The following is a 22,192-nucleotide window of genomic DNA, read 5'->3' on the forward strand; positions in this document are numbered from 1 at the left end:
TCACCTACACAAAAGGTAGAAATTTGAAGGAACTCTTGGAAAGGGATAGGAAATCAGCTAATAGGAAAAGACTAGGTACCTAGAAGTGTGGTGCATGCGCACAATGTTCGTATGAAAAAAATCAGGACAGTGTGTACATTTTGGATAGGGACAGAGTGGTTAGGGCTGACACAGGTTCATAGGTTGGTACTAGGCTATTGGCCCTACGGCCTATACAAGCCTAGTCATAACAATTCCCTGGCTATTTCTTCCCACACTATTTACTTCCCTGGACCCCTGTCTAGCAGGGCGACTGACATGATCCCCGGGCTGAATTTCTTTTCTCCCATCCAGTCGTCAAGGTTCCTTTTGAAGAGGGCAGTCTATTCCAGAGTCTGGGGAGTCTCTGGGTCAGGAACCTATCCCTCCAGCATGTTTTGTTTACTGTGATGACAAGGTTTAGATCCCTGGAGCATGTGGCTCTGAGGGTTTGGGATTTCTTTAAGTGTAGCATGTCTAACAGCTCTGGGTTTGACATGGCCTTGTATGTTAAGCAGAGATTGCCTCTGAGTAGACGATATGTGACAGAGTATAGCTGGAGTTTTTTAAGGTGGTCAGCGTAGGTCATCTGTTTTATGCCTGTGATTCTTTTAGTGAGGTATTTTTGTGGCCTTTCCAGTTGATGCAGATGTCTTAAGAGGTACATACCAAATGGGGCATTGTATTCTATAATGGGTCTAATGAGGGATGAGTACAGTGGGACAATGACCTCTTTTTTCTGGATGAAAAGCCCTTAGTGATGAAGTGTGCCACATAGAAGGATTTTCTGACTGTTGTGGTGATGTGGTTATCGAAGGTGAGACCACTGTCCACATGTGCCCCTAAGTCTCGTATCACACTTTCGGTGTTTAGTGTACTGCCACCTATATGGTAATTCACGGGTACATGTTTTTTCCCAAAGGGGATAACTATACATTTCTTGGCATTGAGCTTGAGCCCATGGCTCTGGCACCAAGCATCTGTTTCTGTAAGGCCCTTTTGTAAAGTATCCACATCATGTGGGGATTCAATAATGGCTCCCAGTTTGCAGTCATCTGCGAACTTTGTTAGCCAGAGTCCCTTAGTGTTGGTCTGTACTTCAGGGAAGTAGATGCTAAACAAGAGCGGTCCCAGGACTGAACCCTGAGGTACTCCACTTGTCACTTCCATGGAGCTGAATTTGGAGTCGGCTACTTTTACAGTGTGGGTTCTGTCAGTAAGCCAGTTGGCAACCCATTGAGTGACGTAGGGATTAATGCCTAAACTTAACAGTTTCTCTAATTGCTGTAGTGAAAGGGTGATATACCTGGCTACCTGTAAACATTATGGAGTACTTTATGTTGGAAAGACCACCTGTAGACTAAAAAGAAGGATTTATGAACACCTAAATGCTATAAGCATTCTTTAGTGTGCACCTATGCAAGGTGAGGTTTCTTTGTGTTGGAGAAGGTTGAACAGGACCCCACGGGAGGGCCCAGGGAGACCAAAATTGAGGTTAGGGAACTTTATTGGCAACTTATTTTGGAGGCCAATAAGCCCCCGGGGTTAAACAAACATTTATCTATTACACCTACTCTTAGAATGAGAACTGCAAAATTGTAGCTTGCAGTTGAGGTCTTCCACCATTGAATGGTAGTGTTGGACCATCTTTGGATTCTATTTGTATTAGTAAATTGTAAGAATCAGTTTGACTACAGATTTATTCATTTATTTATTTTTAAGTCATTTAATTATCTATATTTATCTCTGTTTATTTGTGTATATACATATTTTGTTCAGTCCTTTGGACAGTTTTTAAACATTCAAGTTTGTATGTACTTGGGGGGTTAGACTTGGATTATTATGTGATTTATTATGTGATTATTCAATTATATTATCTAATTAAACAGGGTATGGGGGTATAAAAAGAAATTCATAGCTTACTACCTTGTTACATCTGATGAAGTCCATTTTAGATGAAAGCGCTACAGTGAGTGGTGCATTTATGTGATTAAAGAGCTATTTATTTCAAGCTTGCTGTGGACATCATTTTATTTAGACCTCCTGGTGTTGGTGCCTGTTTTCCTGAAGATTCATTATACATCACTATTTTTATCCCATCTCTTTCTATTTTAACTGTTAGTTGTTGAGCCTTGTCTACCTCTGACTTTGGCATGATTAAGTCTTCCATGAAAATTTCTACGTGTGCTCTTTATTTCCACATTTCCCTGTTTTATACTAATTTTCATAAAATTTCTGAAATACCTCTAAGATATCTATAGGATCTCTCATTATTTTTCTTGTTATAGGCTCCCTAAATTTGATGGCAACCCTTTCTACTTTCGGTTACCTACTTCACTAAGCTAAAAGTCGTTGTGCTCTGGAGTTATTCCCAAATATTAACATCAATCTTTCTAAACTCATGTATATTATCCAGATTTTCCCTTATTTTCCCTTTAGCACTCTGCATTTGTGCCTCTTCTTGTTCTGTGACATTTCCCTAATTCTGCAATACTTTAACCTTTATCAGTCTTTCTAAGAAATTCCTATTCATTCTTAATCATGTCTCTTTCTATCCTTTTAATCTCCATTTTCATTTTAGCCCACTCACTAGCTATATGTTCTGAAGATATTTCTATCTTCCATAATAACTCTTGAATAATTTCCACCATCCATTCCTTAAATTCCTCTCTTTTTAACAGGTATGCAAGACAGCACTAGCATCTAATTTTTTAATTCACTGCCCTGCATTTTTAACATGGTTTTTATTGGTGCATGATCTGAAACAGTTATTGGATGTATGTCAAAGAGAAACCATCAATTCTTGAGGAAGCAATGTGCAGAACTTTTAGTTATGTACTCACCATAACTTCAGATGTTTGGGATCCATCTCGCCTACATTCTGACTGATGGGTTCGGAGCCGATCCCTCGGCTCCGACTCGGCACGCTTATGCTATAGAGCGAGGCCTCTAATTGGCTGAGCTATCTTTATCCCAGGATGCACCACCACTAATCCCCCAGATCTTGTTTGTCCGCATTCATGCACACATGCACAGCTTGTTTATATAACATTGTTAGATGTTTCAAGATGAAACAACAGGATTCGGACCTTCTGATATCCTCTGATCTCCAAGGAAGGGGGAAGGAGGGTGGGTTATTAGGAATGTAGGCGAGATGGATCCCAAACATCTGAAGTTATGGTGAGTACATAACTAAAAGATGTTATGTGATCCTATCTCGCCTACATTCTGACTGATGGGACAGCGTCCCTAGCACCTAAATCCCGGGTGGCTCATTGGAAAACACTCCTGAGCACTGTGGAACCAAATGAAGCTCGTCCTCTAGATGCCACATCTAATTTGTAGTGGGAAATGAAGGTGTGCGGGGAAGACCATGTAGCCGCAGCACAAATGTCACCAATAGCAAGCTTAGAATGAAATGCTACCGAAGTAGCCATAGCCCTTGTGGAATGAGCCTTGACAGAGTTGGTAAGCTCTTTGTTAGAATAAATATAAGCTTGAGTAATACAGTCCCTGATCCATTTGGCAATGGTGACCTTTGTGACAGCGTTGCCCAATTTGTTTTCTGCAAAGGATACAAACAACTGATCTGTTTTCCTTGATTGTTTGGTCCTATCTAAATAAAAACGTAACTGTCTGTGGACGTCTAGTGTGTGGAAAATAAACTCTGCTTTATTGGAGTATTTTGGGAAAAAAACTGGAAGCTCTAACGATTGTTGCAAGCATAAAGTAGAACAAACTTTAGGAACAAAAGAAGGATTTGGTCTGAGGGATACCCTGTCTGTATGAAAAACCAAGTACGGGGGTTTCACTGACAAAGCTTGAAGTTCTGAAACCCTTCTGGCTGAAGTAATCGCCACTAGAAAGGCTGTCTTCCATGATAGAAACTTTAGATCACAGGTAGCTGCCGGTTCAAAGGGAGAAGAAGTCAAGGCACGCAACACTATATCAAGATCCCATGGAGGTGCAGGATGAGAAATCGGAGGTCTTAATAGAGCAGCACCTTTCAAGAAGGTCTTACACAATCTGTTGCTCATTAAAGGTGGGTCTATGGATTCATGAAAATTAGAAATTGCTGCCAATTGTACTTTGATGGTAGAAACTGAAGAGCCTTGATTGAAAAGAGAGGTCAGGAATTTTAGTACTTCTGCCATGGGAGTAGAAATGGGGTCCAGGCCCCGGAGTTGAGCCCAAATAGCAAACCTTTTCCATTTGCTAGAATACAGTTTCTTTGCAGCAGACTTGTAGGCTGAAGATAATATGTGCACAACATCTGGATCCAGTGTATGACTCCTGACTATCATCGGAAGAGGAGGAGCCAGGCCGTCAATTTTAAGGTGTGTAGGGACTGGTGTAATAGTCCCCACTGATGAATCAGTAGGTCTGAGACCTGGTCCAGGAACCATGGACCTTCCAGAGCATGTTTCCGAAGGTAGGGAAACCACATTTGACGAGGCCAGTAAGGAGCAATTAAGATCATCTTGCTCCCTAAGAGAGATGCCTTTTGAATCACCCTGGGGAGGAGAGGAACTGGAGGGAAGGCATAAAGCAGGCCGGAGGGCCAAGGATGGACTAATGCGTCCATGGGGCTCTTCCCCGGAGCCGGGGTTAGGGAGAAAAATTCTTTGCACTTCGCATTCAGAGGAGTCGCGAAGAGGTCACAACACGGAACTCCCCATTCGCTGAAAATCTGCCTTGTAACTGTCGTATTCAGAGACCATTCGTGAGGAGAGAGGATGGTCCTGCTCAACCTGTCGGCTATGACATTGGACTTGCCCGGTATGTGAGTAGCCACTAGGAAGCGTTTGGTCGAGACTGCCCATTCCCAAACTCTCATGGCTTCTCTGCAAAGAGGATAGGATCTGGTCCCTCCCTGTTTGTTCAGGTACCAGACAACTGACATGTTGTCTGAGTGAACAGCAATTACTCCCTGAGGGAGATAATCGTGAAGGGCTCGAAGAGACAGGAGTACTGCTCTCATTTCTAGGATGTTGATGTGAAGAGGGGTCTCTTCCGGGTGCCATTTGCCTTGGACTGACCTGCCCAGGGAATGCCCCCCCACCCCATCTGGAAGGCGTCCGTGGTCAAAGTGGCGACCGGAGGAGGAAGAACAAAGGGTCGTCCCTGATCCAAGTTGGAGGACACTAGCCACCAGCGAAGGTCCCGTTTGCAAGATTCCGTGATCCATATGAGGTGATTGAGAGGGAGTTCCTGAAAGGACCACTGAGTTGAAAGAAGCCACTGGAGGATTCTCATGTGCAACCTTGCCAAGGGAACTAGCAGAACCGTGGCAGACATGGATCCCAATAGCTGCAGGACCATTCTGGCTGGGGCTTTGGACTTGGGGAGTAAGGCTCGAACTTGATTTTGAATGGTTTGAATTCTGTCTGTAGGTAGATAGACCCGCATCTGGTTTGAATCTATCTCTACCCCTATGAATCTTATTCTTTGAGATGGCCGCAACACAGACTTTGGCCAATTGAAGGTGATTCCAAGGGAATTGCCCAGTGATATAGTGGCTTGTAGGCTCCGCAGAAGTAGATGTTTGGAGGTGGCAGTTAGGAGCCAGTCGTCTAGGTACGGAAACACCTGGAATCCTAGACTTCTCAGGTGAGCAGTCACTACTGCCAAGCATTTGGTGAACACCCTGGGGGCTGTGGTGAGACCAAAGGGCAGCGCACAGAACTGAAAATGACTGCCACCTAGGCTGAAGCGCAGATGTCTCCTGGACGTTTGATGTATTTTGATATGATAATACGCGTCCTTGAGATCTATGGAGCACATCCAAACACCCTTCTCCAACAATGGGAGAATGGTTTGTAGAGTGACCATTCGGAACTTGGACTTCCTGACTGAACGGTTTAGGATGCTTAGGTCCAAAATGGGCCTCAAGTCCCCGGTCATTTTTTGGCACCAAAAAGAATCTTGAGTAAGTCCCTAATCCGATCTGGTCTGCGGGGACCGGTTGGATGACTCCTTTTTGCAGCAGCTTTGAAATTTCTGAGGCTGCGGTATCCCGTTGACTGGGTGGCGGGTCCGGGATTTTTTTGGACTGGGGGGGGGCGAGAGAATGGGATGGAGTAACCTCCAGCGATAATCCGAAGCACCCATCTGTCCTGAGTGATCCCTTCCCAGGCCTTTAGGTGCTTCAAAAAACGACCCCCGACTGGCTCCGGAGCAGCACAGCCGGGCAATCCCTCAGGGACTATGAAAAGCTGAAGAGCCACGAAAGGACTTGCGGTCTCCAGTGTTGCGGGGGCCTCTGTCGCCTCTGGGACGGCGTCTTCCGGATGAATTTCCCCCTCCTCTGCCTCTGGAGGGGGAACCTTCCTGCTGAGAGGGATAGGACTTCTGAGATCTACAGAACCACATCTTCCCTCCTCTTTTAGCCTTGGGATAAGGCCGAAAGGGAGTGGAAAATCGTGCCCCTATGGCAGTCAGAGTCTTACCCTCCTGTTCACAGCGGGTAAGTGTGTCTTTTACCTTGGGTCCAAACAGGGAGGACCCATCAAAGGGGGCGTCGGCAAATGAAGACTTAAAGGCCTCCACGAAATGACACAGGCGGAGCCAGGCTTGTCTCCGTAGAGCAATGCCTGTACCTGCCGCTCTACTCGCCCCTTCGGCCGCATACAAAATGAGCCTCATGGACGAGTTTGAAATGGATGACATTGTAGCCAGCTGAGATCCAACCGTCTGGGCCAGTTCCTCAGGCAGGTTACCCAAGAGGGTATCGGATAGCTCCTTAATCAGATCCCTCTGAAATCTTGTAAAGTGCGTCAGGTAGTTCAAAGACCTCAGTGTAAAGGCCGCTGAACTAAGGGTGCGCTTACCATACCGATCCATGCTCCTAGACTCCTTATTAGGAGGATGGATGAACGTAGAAGCCTCTGCTACATCTTGCTGGGTAGCAGATGCCACCACCATAGCATCTACAGCCACACCTTTCGTAAGGAACTCTCTATCCTGGGGCGCCGAGAGAAATTTGTTCGGACGAGCGGGCACCGGTTCCACAGAGTCTGGGTGTTCCCACGCCCTTCGACAGATCAAATCCAAGAGCTCGTCGAAGGGCGGAGACACCCAGGAGGCGGAGGGATGAGCCCCGAAGGCCTTCAGGAACACCGACTCATCAGCAGAGGGAGGTTTGGACTGCCAGCCGCCTCATTGTTTTAGGGCTTCTACGATGTCTGCAAAGGAGACATCATCTGAAGACGACTTGGGGGACCCCTCTGCATCATCGAGATCAGTGTCAGATGTCAAAGACTCGTCAGGGGAGTCAACGTGCTTCCTCTTGCAGGCTCTCTTCCTGGGAGGTTCCTCCAAAGAGGCTTTAGAAGGACCTCCAGGAGGGGGAGAAACCCCAGCGGGGGTAACCTGAGGCCCAGGGGCTCCACTGTCTACGGACAGGGGGACTGCCAACGACCCAGACTCCAAATGTAGGGAAGGAGCTGGGGAAACTATGGAGGTAGCCAAGGAAGATTTGGCTAAGGCACTCCTCATAGCCCTGAAGGCGGGACCACCAGAATCCTGGGAGGGTCCCCCCTCCGTGGCCACGACAGTGGACGGTACTCCCACCGCCGACGCACCAAGAGGGAGACTTGGGACCGAAGGCATCAATCCCGAAGCCTCCCCCCCCCAGGGCCGAAGGAAGAAGTCTGTGCACTGAACTCTGACCCAAGAGCCGGAGTAGGAGCAAGGGTTGGGCCCGACCCTAACACCTCCACTGGTTCCACCAGCACCTGCTCCAATGGTGCCGAAGCTGTTGGAGGAGGAAATACAGTAGGGGGGGTGGACCATCGGCTCCGAAGCCAAATGGGCTGGAGCTGAAACCATCTTTTGGAACACCGGAGACTGGAAGAGTCGAAGGAGCACCCTGTCGATGTCCGAATTAGACATCTTGGATGATCTCGAGGATACCGATCGGGCCCGAACCGATTTCTCCATCGGCTCCGAAGGGCTCGGGGACCGGCTCCGAAATGACTTGACAATTATCGGCTCCGAGGAAACTTTTAAGGAAATTTCCCTCGGTGCCGATAAGGACTTCGGCTCCAAGGGGGAAGAGTCTGAGCCGATGACCCTTATCGGCTCCAATATCAGTGGAGCCGATGAGGGTGACCCGCCTCTCGATGCCCCAGACCTCGGCTCCGAAACCAGAGGGGTCGAGGCTGGAGGCATCGAGGCAGACTGTTCCGACCTCGGCTCCGAAGTCCGTGGAGCCGATGGAGAAGTCTGCTTAGTTTTCTTAGCAGTCGGATCCGACTGACTGGTCGGAGCCGACGCTTTCCTCTTTTTAGAAGGAGACGGGGAGGAAGATAAAGCCTCCTCGAAGGAAGGCTTGATTAATCCTTTGAGGATTAATTTGTTTTTCCTCTCCTGGAGGACTCTGGAGGAAAACGCATGACATACACTGCACGATTCTTGCAGATGTTTAGCACCAAGACAATAGACGCACGAGGAGTGGTCGTCCGTTATGGACATTTTGAAGCCACACCTCGTGCACTTTTTAAACCCGGAGGGTTTATGCTCTTTAGACATAATCAGGCTACAAAAAACAGATAACCACAGTAAACACTAAAGGGTTTGACACACAGGAACAAAAATATGTATGCCTCTAACTTAGTGTAATATTTAAACTAAAGAACTTTTTTTTTTTTTTTTTTTATACACAAGATTGTCAGAAAGAGAAAGGGAAAAAAGGAGGGTCAAGACTCTCTAACTTAAACGGGTACTTGACCCACACACAACCACTAAAGTAGTAGTAACCACAGGGGAAGGCCCCTCTAACTTAAACGGAACCTTCTCTGACAGGAAAAAACACGAAAATTTCAACCAAATCTTAGAAAAACACTCGTACACAAAGAATAGCCGTTAAAACAGCTTTTGGGTTTAAATGAAGCAAATACTGGCAGGAAAAAAGCCTAATATATAGTACTTAGCCCAGCCAATGTTGAGACCACGTCCAAGCTCTGTAAGCGGCAAACGAGATCTGGGGGATTAGTGGTGGTGCATCCTGGGATAAAGATAGCTCAGCCAATTAGAGGCCTCGCTCTATAGCATAAGCGTGCCGAGTCGGAGCCGAGGGATCGGCTCCGAACCCATCAGTCAGAATGTAGGCGAGATAGGATCACATAACATCTGCACCATTTCCACATGGCAGCTGATGAATGGTCAGCAACCAAGATGAAATCAAATGAGACTTTGCAAGATTCACTGTAATTCTTTCGGATGAGACATTAAACTGAGGCCCCATCTGCTTGAGTCGGTGATAGCTCAGATAGATGTAAAAGAGCCCATGGCACCTATCAAAAAGAGCAGAGGAGCTTCCCCAATGACCTGGCCACATTTCCCCTATTAATATAAGTGGGTCTATATTAAAAAGTCAAACAACCAAAATGTCGACTTACCTTTGATCGACACCTAAATGACAAAGCTGCACTTCATTAAAACTCCAAATCACCGACTTCTTTCCAATGGAAAGAAATTGGTAGGCCAACAACGCATACCACATTAAAAGAAACACACCACCCAATGTGGGGGGTTGTGCCCCCACACCCCCCCTAACTAAATATACTAACTCCAAGATAGCACTAAAGTTGGGAAAAGGGCAGATGTAACAGAACGGTCAACCAATTTCTTTCCCTTGGAAAGAAATCAATGATTTGGCCGTTCGATGAAGTGCAGCTTTGACATTTAGGTGTCGATGAAAGGTAAGTTGACATTTTGATTGTTCGCCTTTATAATACAGACCCATATAAATACCACCTTGGGTGTCCCCTGAAAACAGGCCACTAGCCTAGTAGGACTATCCCAGTCAACAACAGATAGACAGATAGATACATAGATAGATATTTATTTATTTTATTTATTATTTTATTTTATTTTATATTTGTTGACTGGGAGCGTCCAGCTGGATTACAAATCCATTTTCAATGGAGGCCCGGGGAGAAAAGCTCCAAGAGAACAATTTTTTACAAAACATAGTTTTAAGGACAGACTTTTAACATACAATTTCCATAGAAGAGACTTTGACATACATATTAACTAACAGATAGGATACATTCGTTCTCTACAATATAATATTAACTTTTAGAGGATATTCCCAAGTTTAGGATTCCTGTGATAGATTTACTATCAGAGTAAAAGCAGAGAGACACAGAATAAGGCTCCAAGAGAACAGATGATGCTCGCTGTAGTTGAGAAGGATAACAAATTGATTTACTATACGTCTTCGCCTGGTTTTAGTTGAGAAGGATAACAAACTGATTTACAATATGTCTTCTCCTGGCTTTAGTTGCTTATGGAAAGCACAACATTGCTGGGGTAGTTTTCCCTAACTCCTGGAGAGATGGGATGAGCAGTAGATTAACAGTCCTAAGTGGGTACAGTACTATGATTGATTGGCTTAGCAGAGTTACTTAAGTTAGGTGAAGTGTTCTAATGAGACATTAGTCAGGGGGGATACAGGAGCACAGTTAATTATTCAAAAAGTGAATTTTAACAAGTTTCTTGAACTGTGATGGGGATTTGTTGTCAGTTAGGTGGGCAGGAAGGGAGTTCCAGGTTTTTGCTATACAGTGGCTGTAGACAGACGTACCAGCTTCATTGTTATATTTGGTTACTTTGAGGATGTTTTGTGTGCTAGACCTCAACGGCAAGCAATATTAAGAACAAATATCCCACAAATGCTTTATATGGACACACTATGGTCCATGCTTCAGCTAGTTTCAAATTCATTATTATTGATAGAATTGTGGGCAATAGATGTTATAAAGTGGGTTGGCATACAATTCTTAATAAGAAGGAGAAATTATGGATTGTGAGACTTGGTGGATTATTTCCACCTGGCTTGAATGATCATCTGTGGGTTTAATACAATTAATTATGTTAATTGATTTGTTTCCTATATAATGTGTTTCACTGCAGTTGATATTATACATTGGAAAAGGACTGTGGGACTTAATAAACTTTGTTTATACTGATCCATTCCAGTTAATACTGGCTGTTTTTTTGGAGGATTGGCTCTGACAGCTCTCTCAGGAAGGATGAACATCATGTGGTTAGTAATACTAAAGGCACCAAATGCTTAGAAGAGAAGCTTAACATCAATGGACTTCTAAGGTCAGGTGCACTTTGAATGTTTCATCTCACCTGAAATTCATCATATGTGTTAGATAATTGACTGCAAACATGGCACATATTGGATTCATAATCATGCATCACAAACCTTCTTAGCTCTCTGGACTTCTTGTCTGTGGGATGGACAGCAGGAATCTGAGGCATGAGAGCCTTTCAATGGGCTGATGCAGCTCTGGGAGCTTCACCCTAAACTTCCCAATCTCTACGAGGCCAGATAATGCAGTCAGTCTTCTTTGGAACTTGGGTCACTATGTCAGGGTTTTCTCATGCTAATTTGCAACATCTTTTAGATGCTCACCAAAGTACAACCCTCTGCCATCTTGTCATTGCCCAAGAAAAGGACAGCAGGCGGGGGAGTACTCGTGGGCAAAACTGGTCTGGATTTTAGCTGGGCAGATGAAACACCCTTATATGAATAGACCACCATTAATGCAGGAAGTTTCACAATTTATGATCAGCTGTTAGTGCCCTTTACAGAAATCTTAGCAATGGGTTTATGTGTGTTTAATACAGAAAATAAAGAAAGCTGGCAAGCCACAGAAACAGACGGTGAAGGAGTAGAATGAGTTTCCCTTAGATGAGGAGGGGAAAAGTGAGTACCAGTGCTGAAGATGGTTTTGGTGATGTGGCTAAAAAGCCAGATGGCTATTTGTGCGTTGAGACAGACTGTCCTATAAAGAATAACTGTTGACAGGTTTTTAAAGTCAACTCAGTAATCTCCCTGTAAACAGACCACTCCAGTCTGTGTATGTATCAGTCTGACAGTAAATGCATTAGGTGTACTCATCTGCAGGACGAATAATCCTCTGACAGGCATATCTAGGGAACAAACATCTCATGTTGCAAGTGGAAGGACTGGTCTTCGCAAAAGTTTTGAAAGTAATTATATATATATATATATATATATATATATATATATATATATATATATAAAGTCACAAGCTTGTTAATTAAGGGAAGTGAAAAGGTAAATGAAAAAATAAAAGGTTTTAAGTTTTTTTTACTCATTTTGAACAACCACATCTGTGGAATGAACTGTTCATGATGAAACTGAAAGGGCTGGTCTTAGTCCTGATAATAAAGATAAGTTTTTGACAGGAAAATATAAATAAAGAAAGTGACGGGTCATATACAAAGGGAAACTGAAAGGTAAATGAAAGAATATAACAAAATAAATTTGTTTTTAAATCATTCTGAGCAACTTTTTTCAAAAACTGAAAATATAGCCAGAGTCTAGTTTTCTGCCTCAGCTAAAGTGCAACACAGACTTGGCACTACAACACAGGGGGGTGGGGGGGTTGCTTAGCAGTCTAGGAAAACTTTATCTGTTGACTAATCCTAACTTCCACAGCTTTAGTCCTGATGTTACAGAGGACAGAACTCCTCTTACCAGATTATAATGTATACAGAAGGTTCATACAGTGATTTGCACTTTTACTTACTTGAAGATCTTGTAGACTTATGCACCATCTTCTTTTTCTTCTTACTGGATTTCTGAAATCAACAAATTAAGTTTTATTAAGCAAAGTCTAAGATGACTGCATCAAATAACATTGTAGCAATTCTTTTAAAAATGTGCCCAAATTTTTTATATGCTGCAAAATTATATTCTTCTTCCTTACTACGATATTTTAAATATACTTCTTATGGCAAATTAAATTAATTTGAAGAAGAGATAGAGGGCAATCACTTAAGAGTAATACCTCCTCTCCTCTTTCATTCAGCACTATTTATTTAAATTATTTATTTTTTTAACAGTCTAAATAGCACATTCCCCATTGGTGTAAAAGGCTATGGGTTCTATTCCTGTACTAGACAGTTGGATTCACTTTTCTACACCGACAGTGCAATGTAGCATAAGGGGGGTGGCTGCACTCCTGAGTGTGCCATCCTTTGGATGAGAAGTTAAAAAAAGGTGCCATCTGCCCGAATTGGTGGTAGCTCACATAGAAGTAAAAGATTCCACTGAACTTATCTAAAAGAGCAAGGTTACTTTACTGCACATATAATTTCACAAGATACATCATACATGCTTAGCAAAATATAGAAATTCAGTAGTTATATGTAGTACAGCAATAAATGAAATTATACATGCTAATAGTAAAAGGAAAAGAGAAAGAAACAAGGCCAGGTAACAATTTCCTACTCCTTCTGCCACAACACTTTGTTCAGGTTTCCCCATTATCAAACAGCAAGCCCACAATTGGTTGATCTTAGGTTCATAGTTAAGTATTAGGTTAACTGCCCTTGCAGACATTTTAAGCCTAGCTATTTTCTATTTTTGTGCTCAAAATAATTTGGTTATTGACTGGCCTTACCCATCCTATGGTCAATAATTATATATTACCCCTAATGAAAATAACTGGGATTATATCACTGATAATAAGGGGACCATGCATGGGATTAAGCATGTAGGATATGCCTCTGTCCATTAGTGGTACAGGGGCTAGTCATGTGGTATATTTTCTGTTTCCCATCCACAGATCTAAGTTGCTATTGAATATGGACATGGATGAACTTTGTTTTATGTGGATGGGAAGTATGTTCCATAGCAACAGCATCTTCTGCTAGATACACCTGTCCCACCAAACTATTTTGATGATATTGCACAAGACAGAGATCCCTAGACCAAGTATTTCTAATGTCATTTGACTTACTGATGTGCAGTTTATCCATAGTGGGTCAGAGGATGCCTTGTAAGCCAGACAAAGGTCTCTTCTTAGCAGACTGCTGGGTACAGATTATAGTGACAAGGCATTGAGTTGGTCCATGTAGGACATGTTGTTTAGGCCTTGTATCCTTTTGGTAAAATACCTCAGTGGGTGTTCCAGTTGTTGCTTGTGTCCAAACAGACACATGCCAAAGGCAGTATTACATTCAATGACTGCCATAAAAGGGGACAATGAGATCCCTAGATCTTGAAACAATCCCTTTGTTTATAAGCTGTGCAATATAGAAGGGCTTTCTTACAACAATAGACATATGTTGGTCAAAAGTTAGGTCTCTGCAAATGCAAGTTCCAAAATTCTGAACAACTGGGTCACATTGTCAATGTGCTATGGTAGTTCCCTTGGGTACTCAGACATCAATGTCTTCCAAGCTGAGAAGTGTTTGTAGGGAGTAGAGTTTCTTGTTCAGACTCCTAGCATTGATCATTAACACTATCATATTTTCCTTTCTTTGTTTCATTATGTTGGTAGGTTTATCAGGCTGGCATTGCCTAAAAAATGCACTATAGGGGTAGACAGTGTCCCTCCCAATAATCAAAACCCTAGAAGTGGCAAATGTATGTCATCCATGGTGAAGCAGCACAGTCAGTCGAGCATTTCCTCCCAGGCTAACCTGAAATTCAAACCTAGAAAATGGGAAAACTGTTTTCTAATGTTAAGTTATGTGGTTTACAGTTTTTTGCGATCACTACAAATGTGCTATTTTGATCTATACCACTATACTGACTATGAATCATCATTTTAAAGTATTTACAATAGCAAGCTACAGAGACCCAACATCACCCCTCCAACCCAAATTCTCTTTTCTTCATGTTTCTGGTAGAGAAAGGTACAAATTATTGTATGGTTCTTAAAACTAACAGTGCTGTGTCTGTTTAGTAGTAGTACTGCTGAAAAAGCCCACAGAAGTAAAACATTTGTAACTGCTCTGCACTGCCTTCTGGTGAACAGAATATAGCATTCTGAATTCTGTAGAGAAATTTAAGAGCTTCCAAAGAGCTCAGAAGGTTTAGGGGCTTGGGTGTACATTCATGAAAAAAGACAAAATTATGGACCAGATTCACTACACCTATAGTAAGTGTATACTAAGCATACACTATCTGTATTCAAGGACACCCATACCACACTTTTAGTGCCTTCTCGTCACTCAGAAAGATTACACTAAGTCTACGTGTACTCCATACTTTGTGGTAACCTTTATGAATCCTCCTCAATATTTAAGGCTGCAGGAAAATCAGTAGGAAAACTAAAATTATGATAAAATAGCTTGTTATCAGACAATTTCAGAAACAAAGCAGTGTAGATTTTCTGTCACTGCAGATATGAAAGAATTCAAAAAGCCACTGCCACCAGGATCAAAATAATGTTCAAGCCTTCAAGTTGCTATTTTGTTTGCAGTGCTTTATAACCTCCAACCCAATGTCAAAATGCTAAGCATTCTACAACAACAGATGCTGTAGTATAAAGCCAACTACTTCCTCAGAAAGCTAATTTATGTTGTATAATAATTACTCACAAAGAGTTAAACACAATATCCAGGCTGCGTTAGTTATTATTTTAGCATAAACATCCACCATATGAGCATTTAAATTGTCATAAAAAAGCATACATTAGATGATGCATTGTAACAGAAGATATTCCTACAAGCTTATAAATCACTTAATACTTGAATCCAAAAAAAAACTGAGCTCTCAAACAGTATAATAAAACATGTTCCATAGATTCTTCACAGGAACACATACTGTAAAGTTTTTTCTCTTTAACCTTATATTTCATCAAGCCATTAACAGGTAATCTACCTAACATTAATCTCCATAAAAAATCTTGCATTTCATATGTACTAGAAAAATGTAATTGTTTAGCAGATACTTCTGGTAACAAAGAAGGAGATAACTTACTCCAAGGTCTAACATAATCGCATTGTTCCATCATAAAAGTATACTACAACCTCTTATTTTGTATAAACTGAGTAATCTGTATGTGTTCATTAGCAAGGTAATGAGAAACAATTTTACACTTTCTACCAACCTTCTGACCCTAAACTTCTTTAAAGTTATCCAAACAAAGACCTACCTTCAGGGATAAACGGTTTCCAAGCCAAATCAAGGAACACACGAAAGATAAAAAGCGGAAACTGAAGCAGGGCAAAAGTATAAACACTTTAATGTAAAAAAAAGACAATGGTTAAGCGCTTTCATGCCACTAATACGGTGCTTCTTCAGACCAAGAATTAATTAAACAAGCCGCCATATAAGGAAACAATCAAACGTCACATGTTTAAAACAGCCAGTGAAACTACATTAACGGAGTGCTGCTTTCATTCATAAAAACTAAGTCAAATAATCACACAAAGAAGAAAAAGAAGAAAAATAAATCATCAGTAATAAAAACAAAGTATACAATCCTTTAAATAAGTTCTTGATATATATATATTTCTGAAAGTGTGTATATAATCATTTGAATAAATTCCTAGACTTCAAAACCAATTATAAAGACAATTTCTCATTAAGTCCTAACCTCCTGTCAGTTTGCAATCTAATTATCCACTGAAGTTCTCACTCTTCAGTTTTAGTAATGAAGTCCCATAACCTTGGATCAATAAATAACATCTCAATAACCATAAACTTAAAATAATGATAAGAACCCTTATCACTCGCATGTTTCCCTAAGGCGTTTGTCTCATTGCTGGTGTGAATACTATACAAGTGTTCCCTAATCCTCAGTTAGTTTTACCAACATAGAATGAATCACAAAGATTACAAACTGCCAGATAAACTAAATCTTTAGTGTTACAATCAGCAGTAGGCTTAAAGGCATGCCTTACACTAATGTCTGGGTGCATAAAAAAATGTAGATGAATCTATAAAATCACAGTATGTGCATCATAGACAAAAGTATGTCCCTGCAGTTCTTGTTAGCCCATTGTTTGCAATGTTATGTTGTTTATGACAAAGAAGTCTCTTCAAAGGTTTCATATTTTTAAAATGAAAATGAGGTGTTTTGCTTTAAATACTTTGCATAGTGATCAGGATATAATAGTGCATCCCACAGATAAGGGTGGTGCAGTGCTAGTGCTGTACTAAGCTTCTTACAAAGATGAAATTAAACATATGTTAAATGATATTATGACTTATAAGCAGATTACAATGACTGACATTGGGTCGATTATCAATGTGGTGCATAGGACGGTGAACGATTGTCTATATAGTAGATTGATCACCCTGGAATTTTCACACTATCTAAATAAGCATAGTACCCTCCAATACCTACATTTCAGGTACCACCTAAAATTCATAAGAACACTTTTAAACCTCCCTTTTGGCCCATAGTCTCCAGTAAGGGATGGCTTACTGAGCCTTTCTTTATTTTTTTGTAGACAAACAATTGAGACCAATATTGGATAACTCTGACACTGTACTGAGAGATATAAAACATTTTTACAGGACTTATATAAGTTTACAAATGGGAATTACATACCTGAACATTATTATATGGTGACCATGGGTATAGTCTCACTCCAAACTTGGCAGGAACAGAATCTGTAAGACAGTATTTAGCTTCTAATAGTGATAAGGTTATGAAAGAGATTGATTTAATTTGTTTGTTTTTAGAATTAATCTTGGAAAACAATGTGTTAACCTTCGATGGTAGTTATTATTTACAAGTCTATGGCATAGCTATGGGCACTCCTTGTGCCAATAGCTACGCCAATTTGGTTTTGGCACAATGGGAACATGATCATGTCTTGCAAGCGAATAGTTTTTCTACTTACATCATATTTTATAGAAGGTTTGTGGACGATATATATATGCTTTGGAGAGGCTTCTTAGAAGCCTTTGATTTATTTATAGCTTACCTTCATCATACCACAAGTTACTTAAAATTTACATTTCAATATTCTTTGTCTACCACTGAGTTCTTGGATATTAAGGTAACCAGGAATGTTGATTCAATCTTTGAGACTAGCCTTTTTAGGAAACCTTGTAGGAGGAATGGGCTCCTTTCAAGGGATAGCATGCATCCAAGCTATATTTATACAAATGTCCTGAGAGGACAGGGTATGAGAATTTCAAGACTGAATAATACTGATAAGTTTTTGGCAGATTTGACTAGACTAAGACATGATTTATTGGATAGGGGTTATTATAGTAATGAGATGGATGATATGTGCTCTTTGGTCACTGAATCTAGATCTGGATGTTCCAAACCACATTTTTCCTGTGTTTTAGAGAGAAGACAGCATTTTCGTAATGTCAACCAACATTGTGTTTCAGTTCTGTTATTTTATACCAGTGATGTCCAGAAGGTGTGTAGGATAGTATGAAAAAACTGGCCAATTTTATTAGGGACAACAAGATCAGACAATTAGTAGGCAATGCACCTTATTTGCATTTTAAAAATAAGAAATCTTTGAAAAGACTTCTTTGTCATAAACAGCATAACACTGCAAACACTGAGCTGACAAGAACTCCAGGGACATACCCTTATCTACGCTGCAGATACTATGATTTTATAGGTTCATCTGCATTTTTTATACACCCAGACACTAGTATAAGGGATGCCTTTAAGCCTACTGCCAATTGTAACTGTAACACTAAAGATTTTGTTTATCTGGCAGTTTGCAATCTTTGTGATTCATTCTGTATTGGTAAAACTAACCGCTCCTTAAAGAAGAGGATTAGGGAACACTTATATAGTATTCACACCCCTGATGAGACAAATGCCTTAGCAAAACATGTGAATGATAAGGGTTCTGATCATTATTTTAAGTTTATGGTTATTGAGAGGTTATTTATTCATCCAAGGTTAAGAGACTTCATTAATAAAACTGAAGAGTGAGAACTTGGGTGGATAATTGGATTTCAAGCTTTTAGGGGATCAGGACTTAATGGGAAATTTTCTTTAAAACTGATTTTGAAGTCTGAGAATTTATTCAAATGATTATATACATACTTTTAGAAATATATATTTTTAGAAACTTATTTAAACAATTGTATAATGTGTTTTTATTACCAATGATTCATTTTTCTTCTTTATGTGTGATTATTTGACTTAGTTTTTATGAATGAAAGCAGAACTCCACTAATATGGTTTGACTGGCTGTTTTAAACATGTGATGTTTGATTGTTTCCTTATATGGTGGCTTGTTTCATTAATTCTTGGTTTGAAGAAGCACCGTATTAGTGGCTTGAAAGCACTTACCCATTGCCTTTGTTTTTTTTGTTTTTTTTTACATAAAAGTGTTTATACATTTGCCGTGATTTGGTTTTCAGTTTTAATCTTTCATTCTTTAAAGATATACCATAAAACTTGTCCTAATATATCTGCATGTTTGTTCTGTATTTTCAAAAATTCTACTGTAGATGCAGAGATGCCAAAACACAACTGGGTTAAACAAACCTAGTCCACCTTTTTCCTTGATACAGTATAGGACCCACTTTTTAATATGGTTAAGCCTACTACTCCATAAAAAAATTCAATAAAGTTTTTTCTCTATTATTTGAGAAAGGGATAAACACTTCCTATATAACCTACCTTGGCCAAAATAAAATAGTTCAGTATATAAACTTTCTTTTGGAAAATAAAGAAAAAGATCTCCACAGAGTCAAGAAACTCTAAACTTTATTTAGTTCATCCCATTTCTCATAACAAACAATAGAATTCTCAAAGACAACAACTGGTATTTTTATAATCTTCTTTTGAAAAATAACACTTTGAAAATGGGAAGCAATCCCAAATCCCTTATGTTTTTGAACACTAAATTGTAAGCCTGCAGCATGGAGCTTTTGTTGTAAAATCAAATATCAGCAGTGTTACACGTCACTATATTTAAATCATTTACATAAGACAAGTATGTAGGATTCAAAACAGAATTAACAAGAATAAGTGGCTTATATTTACAAAGTAATACACATTCATACAATACAGCATTTACAACTAAACTAAATAGCAAACCACTCAGTGGACAACCCTGTTTATATCTCTTATAATATGAATTGCTTTCCATAAATTCCCATTAATGAAAGGTCTAGTCTGTGAATTGATGTAAACATCCTGAAAAACTAACATGATTTTAATTACTAACATTATACCTCTTCAGGGTATCCCATAAGCTACTATGGGCAAAAGTATCATACACTTTAAAAATGCCACAGGCCTAAAGTAACCCACTTCCATTCTGAATTTAACCAATAATTTCTTGTATTAGGATCAATAAGTATTTAATACTTTTCCTGGCATCCTAAAAATCCCATTACAGAAAAATTTAATAGTAACCTTAAATAATCTTTTCTACACCATGTTACAAAATGATTTGCAATCAGTATTATTCAGAATCAAACACCTCCAGTTGGCTACATTTAATATATCCCCTTTCTTATATAAGAATTGTAAAAAGCCATCACAAACAGCAGTCTTTAATGCCATTAGTGAGCCAATTGTTTAAAACAGACAAAAATGTTTTTTTTTCTAAATAATGGCGTATCAATATAATATGAAAAGGGTATACAATCAACACCTAGAAACATAATACTCTTGAAACAGTTTTTAATTCAGGTGTATATCATAACCATGAAAGCCCGTTTCAGCGAATACGTAAATGTCAACACATATTGCATGAACTATGAATACACAGAACACCCAAAACTGCGAAATTCAAAATCTCGAACCGGCATAGTTGGCCAACCCCACTGCTCGCTACATACTACCTACCCAAACAAAATAAATAAACCACATACATACACTAACCGAAACCTTACTTCTAACCCAACACTAAACCTTACATACATTATTATCTATGCACTTACCAAAACCCACACCCTAACCCTAAGGTCCGTAACTATTGCACACTTACCTTATGGAGCTATACCGCAGAAGGGCCAACTATGCCGATTCGAGATTTTGAATTTCACGGTTTAGGGCGTTTGGTGTATTCATGGTTCGCGCAATGTGTCAACATTTATGTATTCGCTGAAATGGGCTTTTACGGTTATAATATATTCCCGTTTAATTCATCCATGAATATAGGCCATTCCATGAGCTCTATCAGTTTTACTTAGTTGTGGTATTTCCCATACTCTTATGTGGATTATTTTTTAGCATACATATGTGACACCTAATTTTCAACATATTCCATAATAGTGTCTTGAGTAACAAAAATGTGCCATCAGAGCACTTTTTAAGGCTCCCATACAAGTTAGTCTCATATTTTGTAATTTTCCCTAGAAAGGGGGACACTTCTGCCTTTACCCCTTGAACAACACATTTTTGTTTATATAATAAAAAATTCTTCAGTAATGCCATCCATTTTTTTTCTAAAAAACTGCATAGCATAAACATGTTTACATTGTACAGAAATAACAATACAGTTTTTATAACGAGTCCACAAATCTTTCTCTAATATACAATATAAAGGTTTATACTTTTGTTTAAAAAGAAACTACCTTTCAGTCAGAAAAGGGCTTACATCTGCCAGGGTCAAATGTTGTTGCCAAAGTTCTACGCTCTCTTTTTTCCAATGAGTTGTGTCTAGAATTCTCCCAGTCGATTTTTTAATCCCCTTACCTAACAGGACTTGTTTATTAAATCCTCCAAGGATAAAGAATAAAATCCTCCAAGGACAAAGAATAATGTAATCAGTTTATATTCACATAAGGACCAAGTATCTGAATAAGCAAAGTAATCAGTCTCAGTAGCCAGAAATGCAGCTGGTTCAACCAGTACCCTGGGCCAGTACTATGAACCAGCACTGCACCCCATCAGCACTTCACTGTAATAAAAGCCAATCATACTCTAGGGGCTGCAAGTTGGTCCTCCATTCCACTGAAGAGCAAAACTTGGCAAACTACCCAGGTGGCCAGATGCATGGCACACACCCTTCCCTCCTGCTCTAACCATTCAGGTCCCGTTTCTGTGCCCTGCCCCCAACCCTCCATCAACATATTTTACTTAAAAAAAAAACAATAATTTCTTCTTTTATACTGTAGCAAACTGCTTGGTACAAATGTAGCAAACAGTTAGTACAGTTTATACTCTGGATTCACTGAATACTACTGCACCCATATTTTAGTAAAAAAATATTCATCTTTTTAAAATGTAGCAAACTGCCTACAACAAATGTAGTAAATAGCTGCTACAGTTTACATCCTGCCTGCAAAGAACATTACAGAGCACGGGTTTTATTTATTTACTTATTTATTTTTTACTTTTAAACTGTAGCAAACTTGCTTGCTACAATGTAAAACCAGTTGGTACAGTTTAGACTACACACAGAGAACTATGCACCCAGGTTTTACTGCAAATGCAATACTGGC

General features: G+C 40.1%; 1 protein-coding gene across 1 annotated transcript in view; it reads right to left on the bottom strand.

Moving 5' to 3' along the window:
- Positions 1-22,192, bottom strand: part of IQCE (IQ motif containing E) — a 2,620,731-nt gene that overhangs the window by 2,304,005 nt on the left and 294,534 nt on the right. The window contains exon 3 of the mRNA XM_044089561.1: positions 12,594-12,645. Coding sequence (XP_043945496.1) covers positions 12,594-12,645 — 52 coding nt within the window. The remainder of the gene's footprint in view (positions 1-12,593; positions 12,646-22,192) is intronic.

This window comes from Protopterus annectens, chromosome 12.part0 (assembly GCF_019279795.1).
Source record: "Protopterus annectens isolate FY-2018-M chromosome 12.part0, PAN1.0, whole genome shotgun sequence".
Classification (NCBI taxonomy): Eukaryota; Metazoa; Chordata; order Ceratodontiformes; family Protopteridae; genus Protopterus; species Protopterus annectens.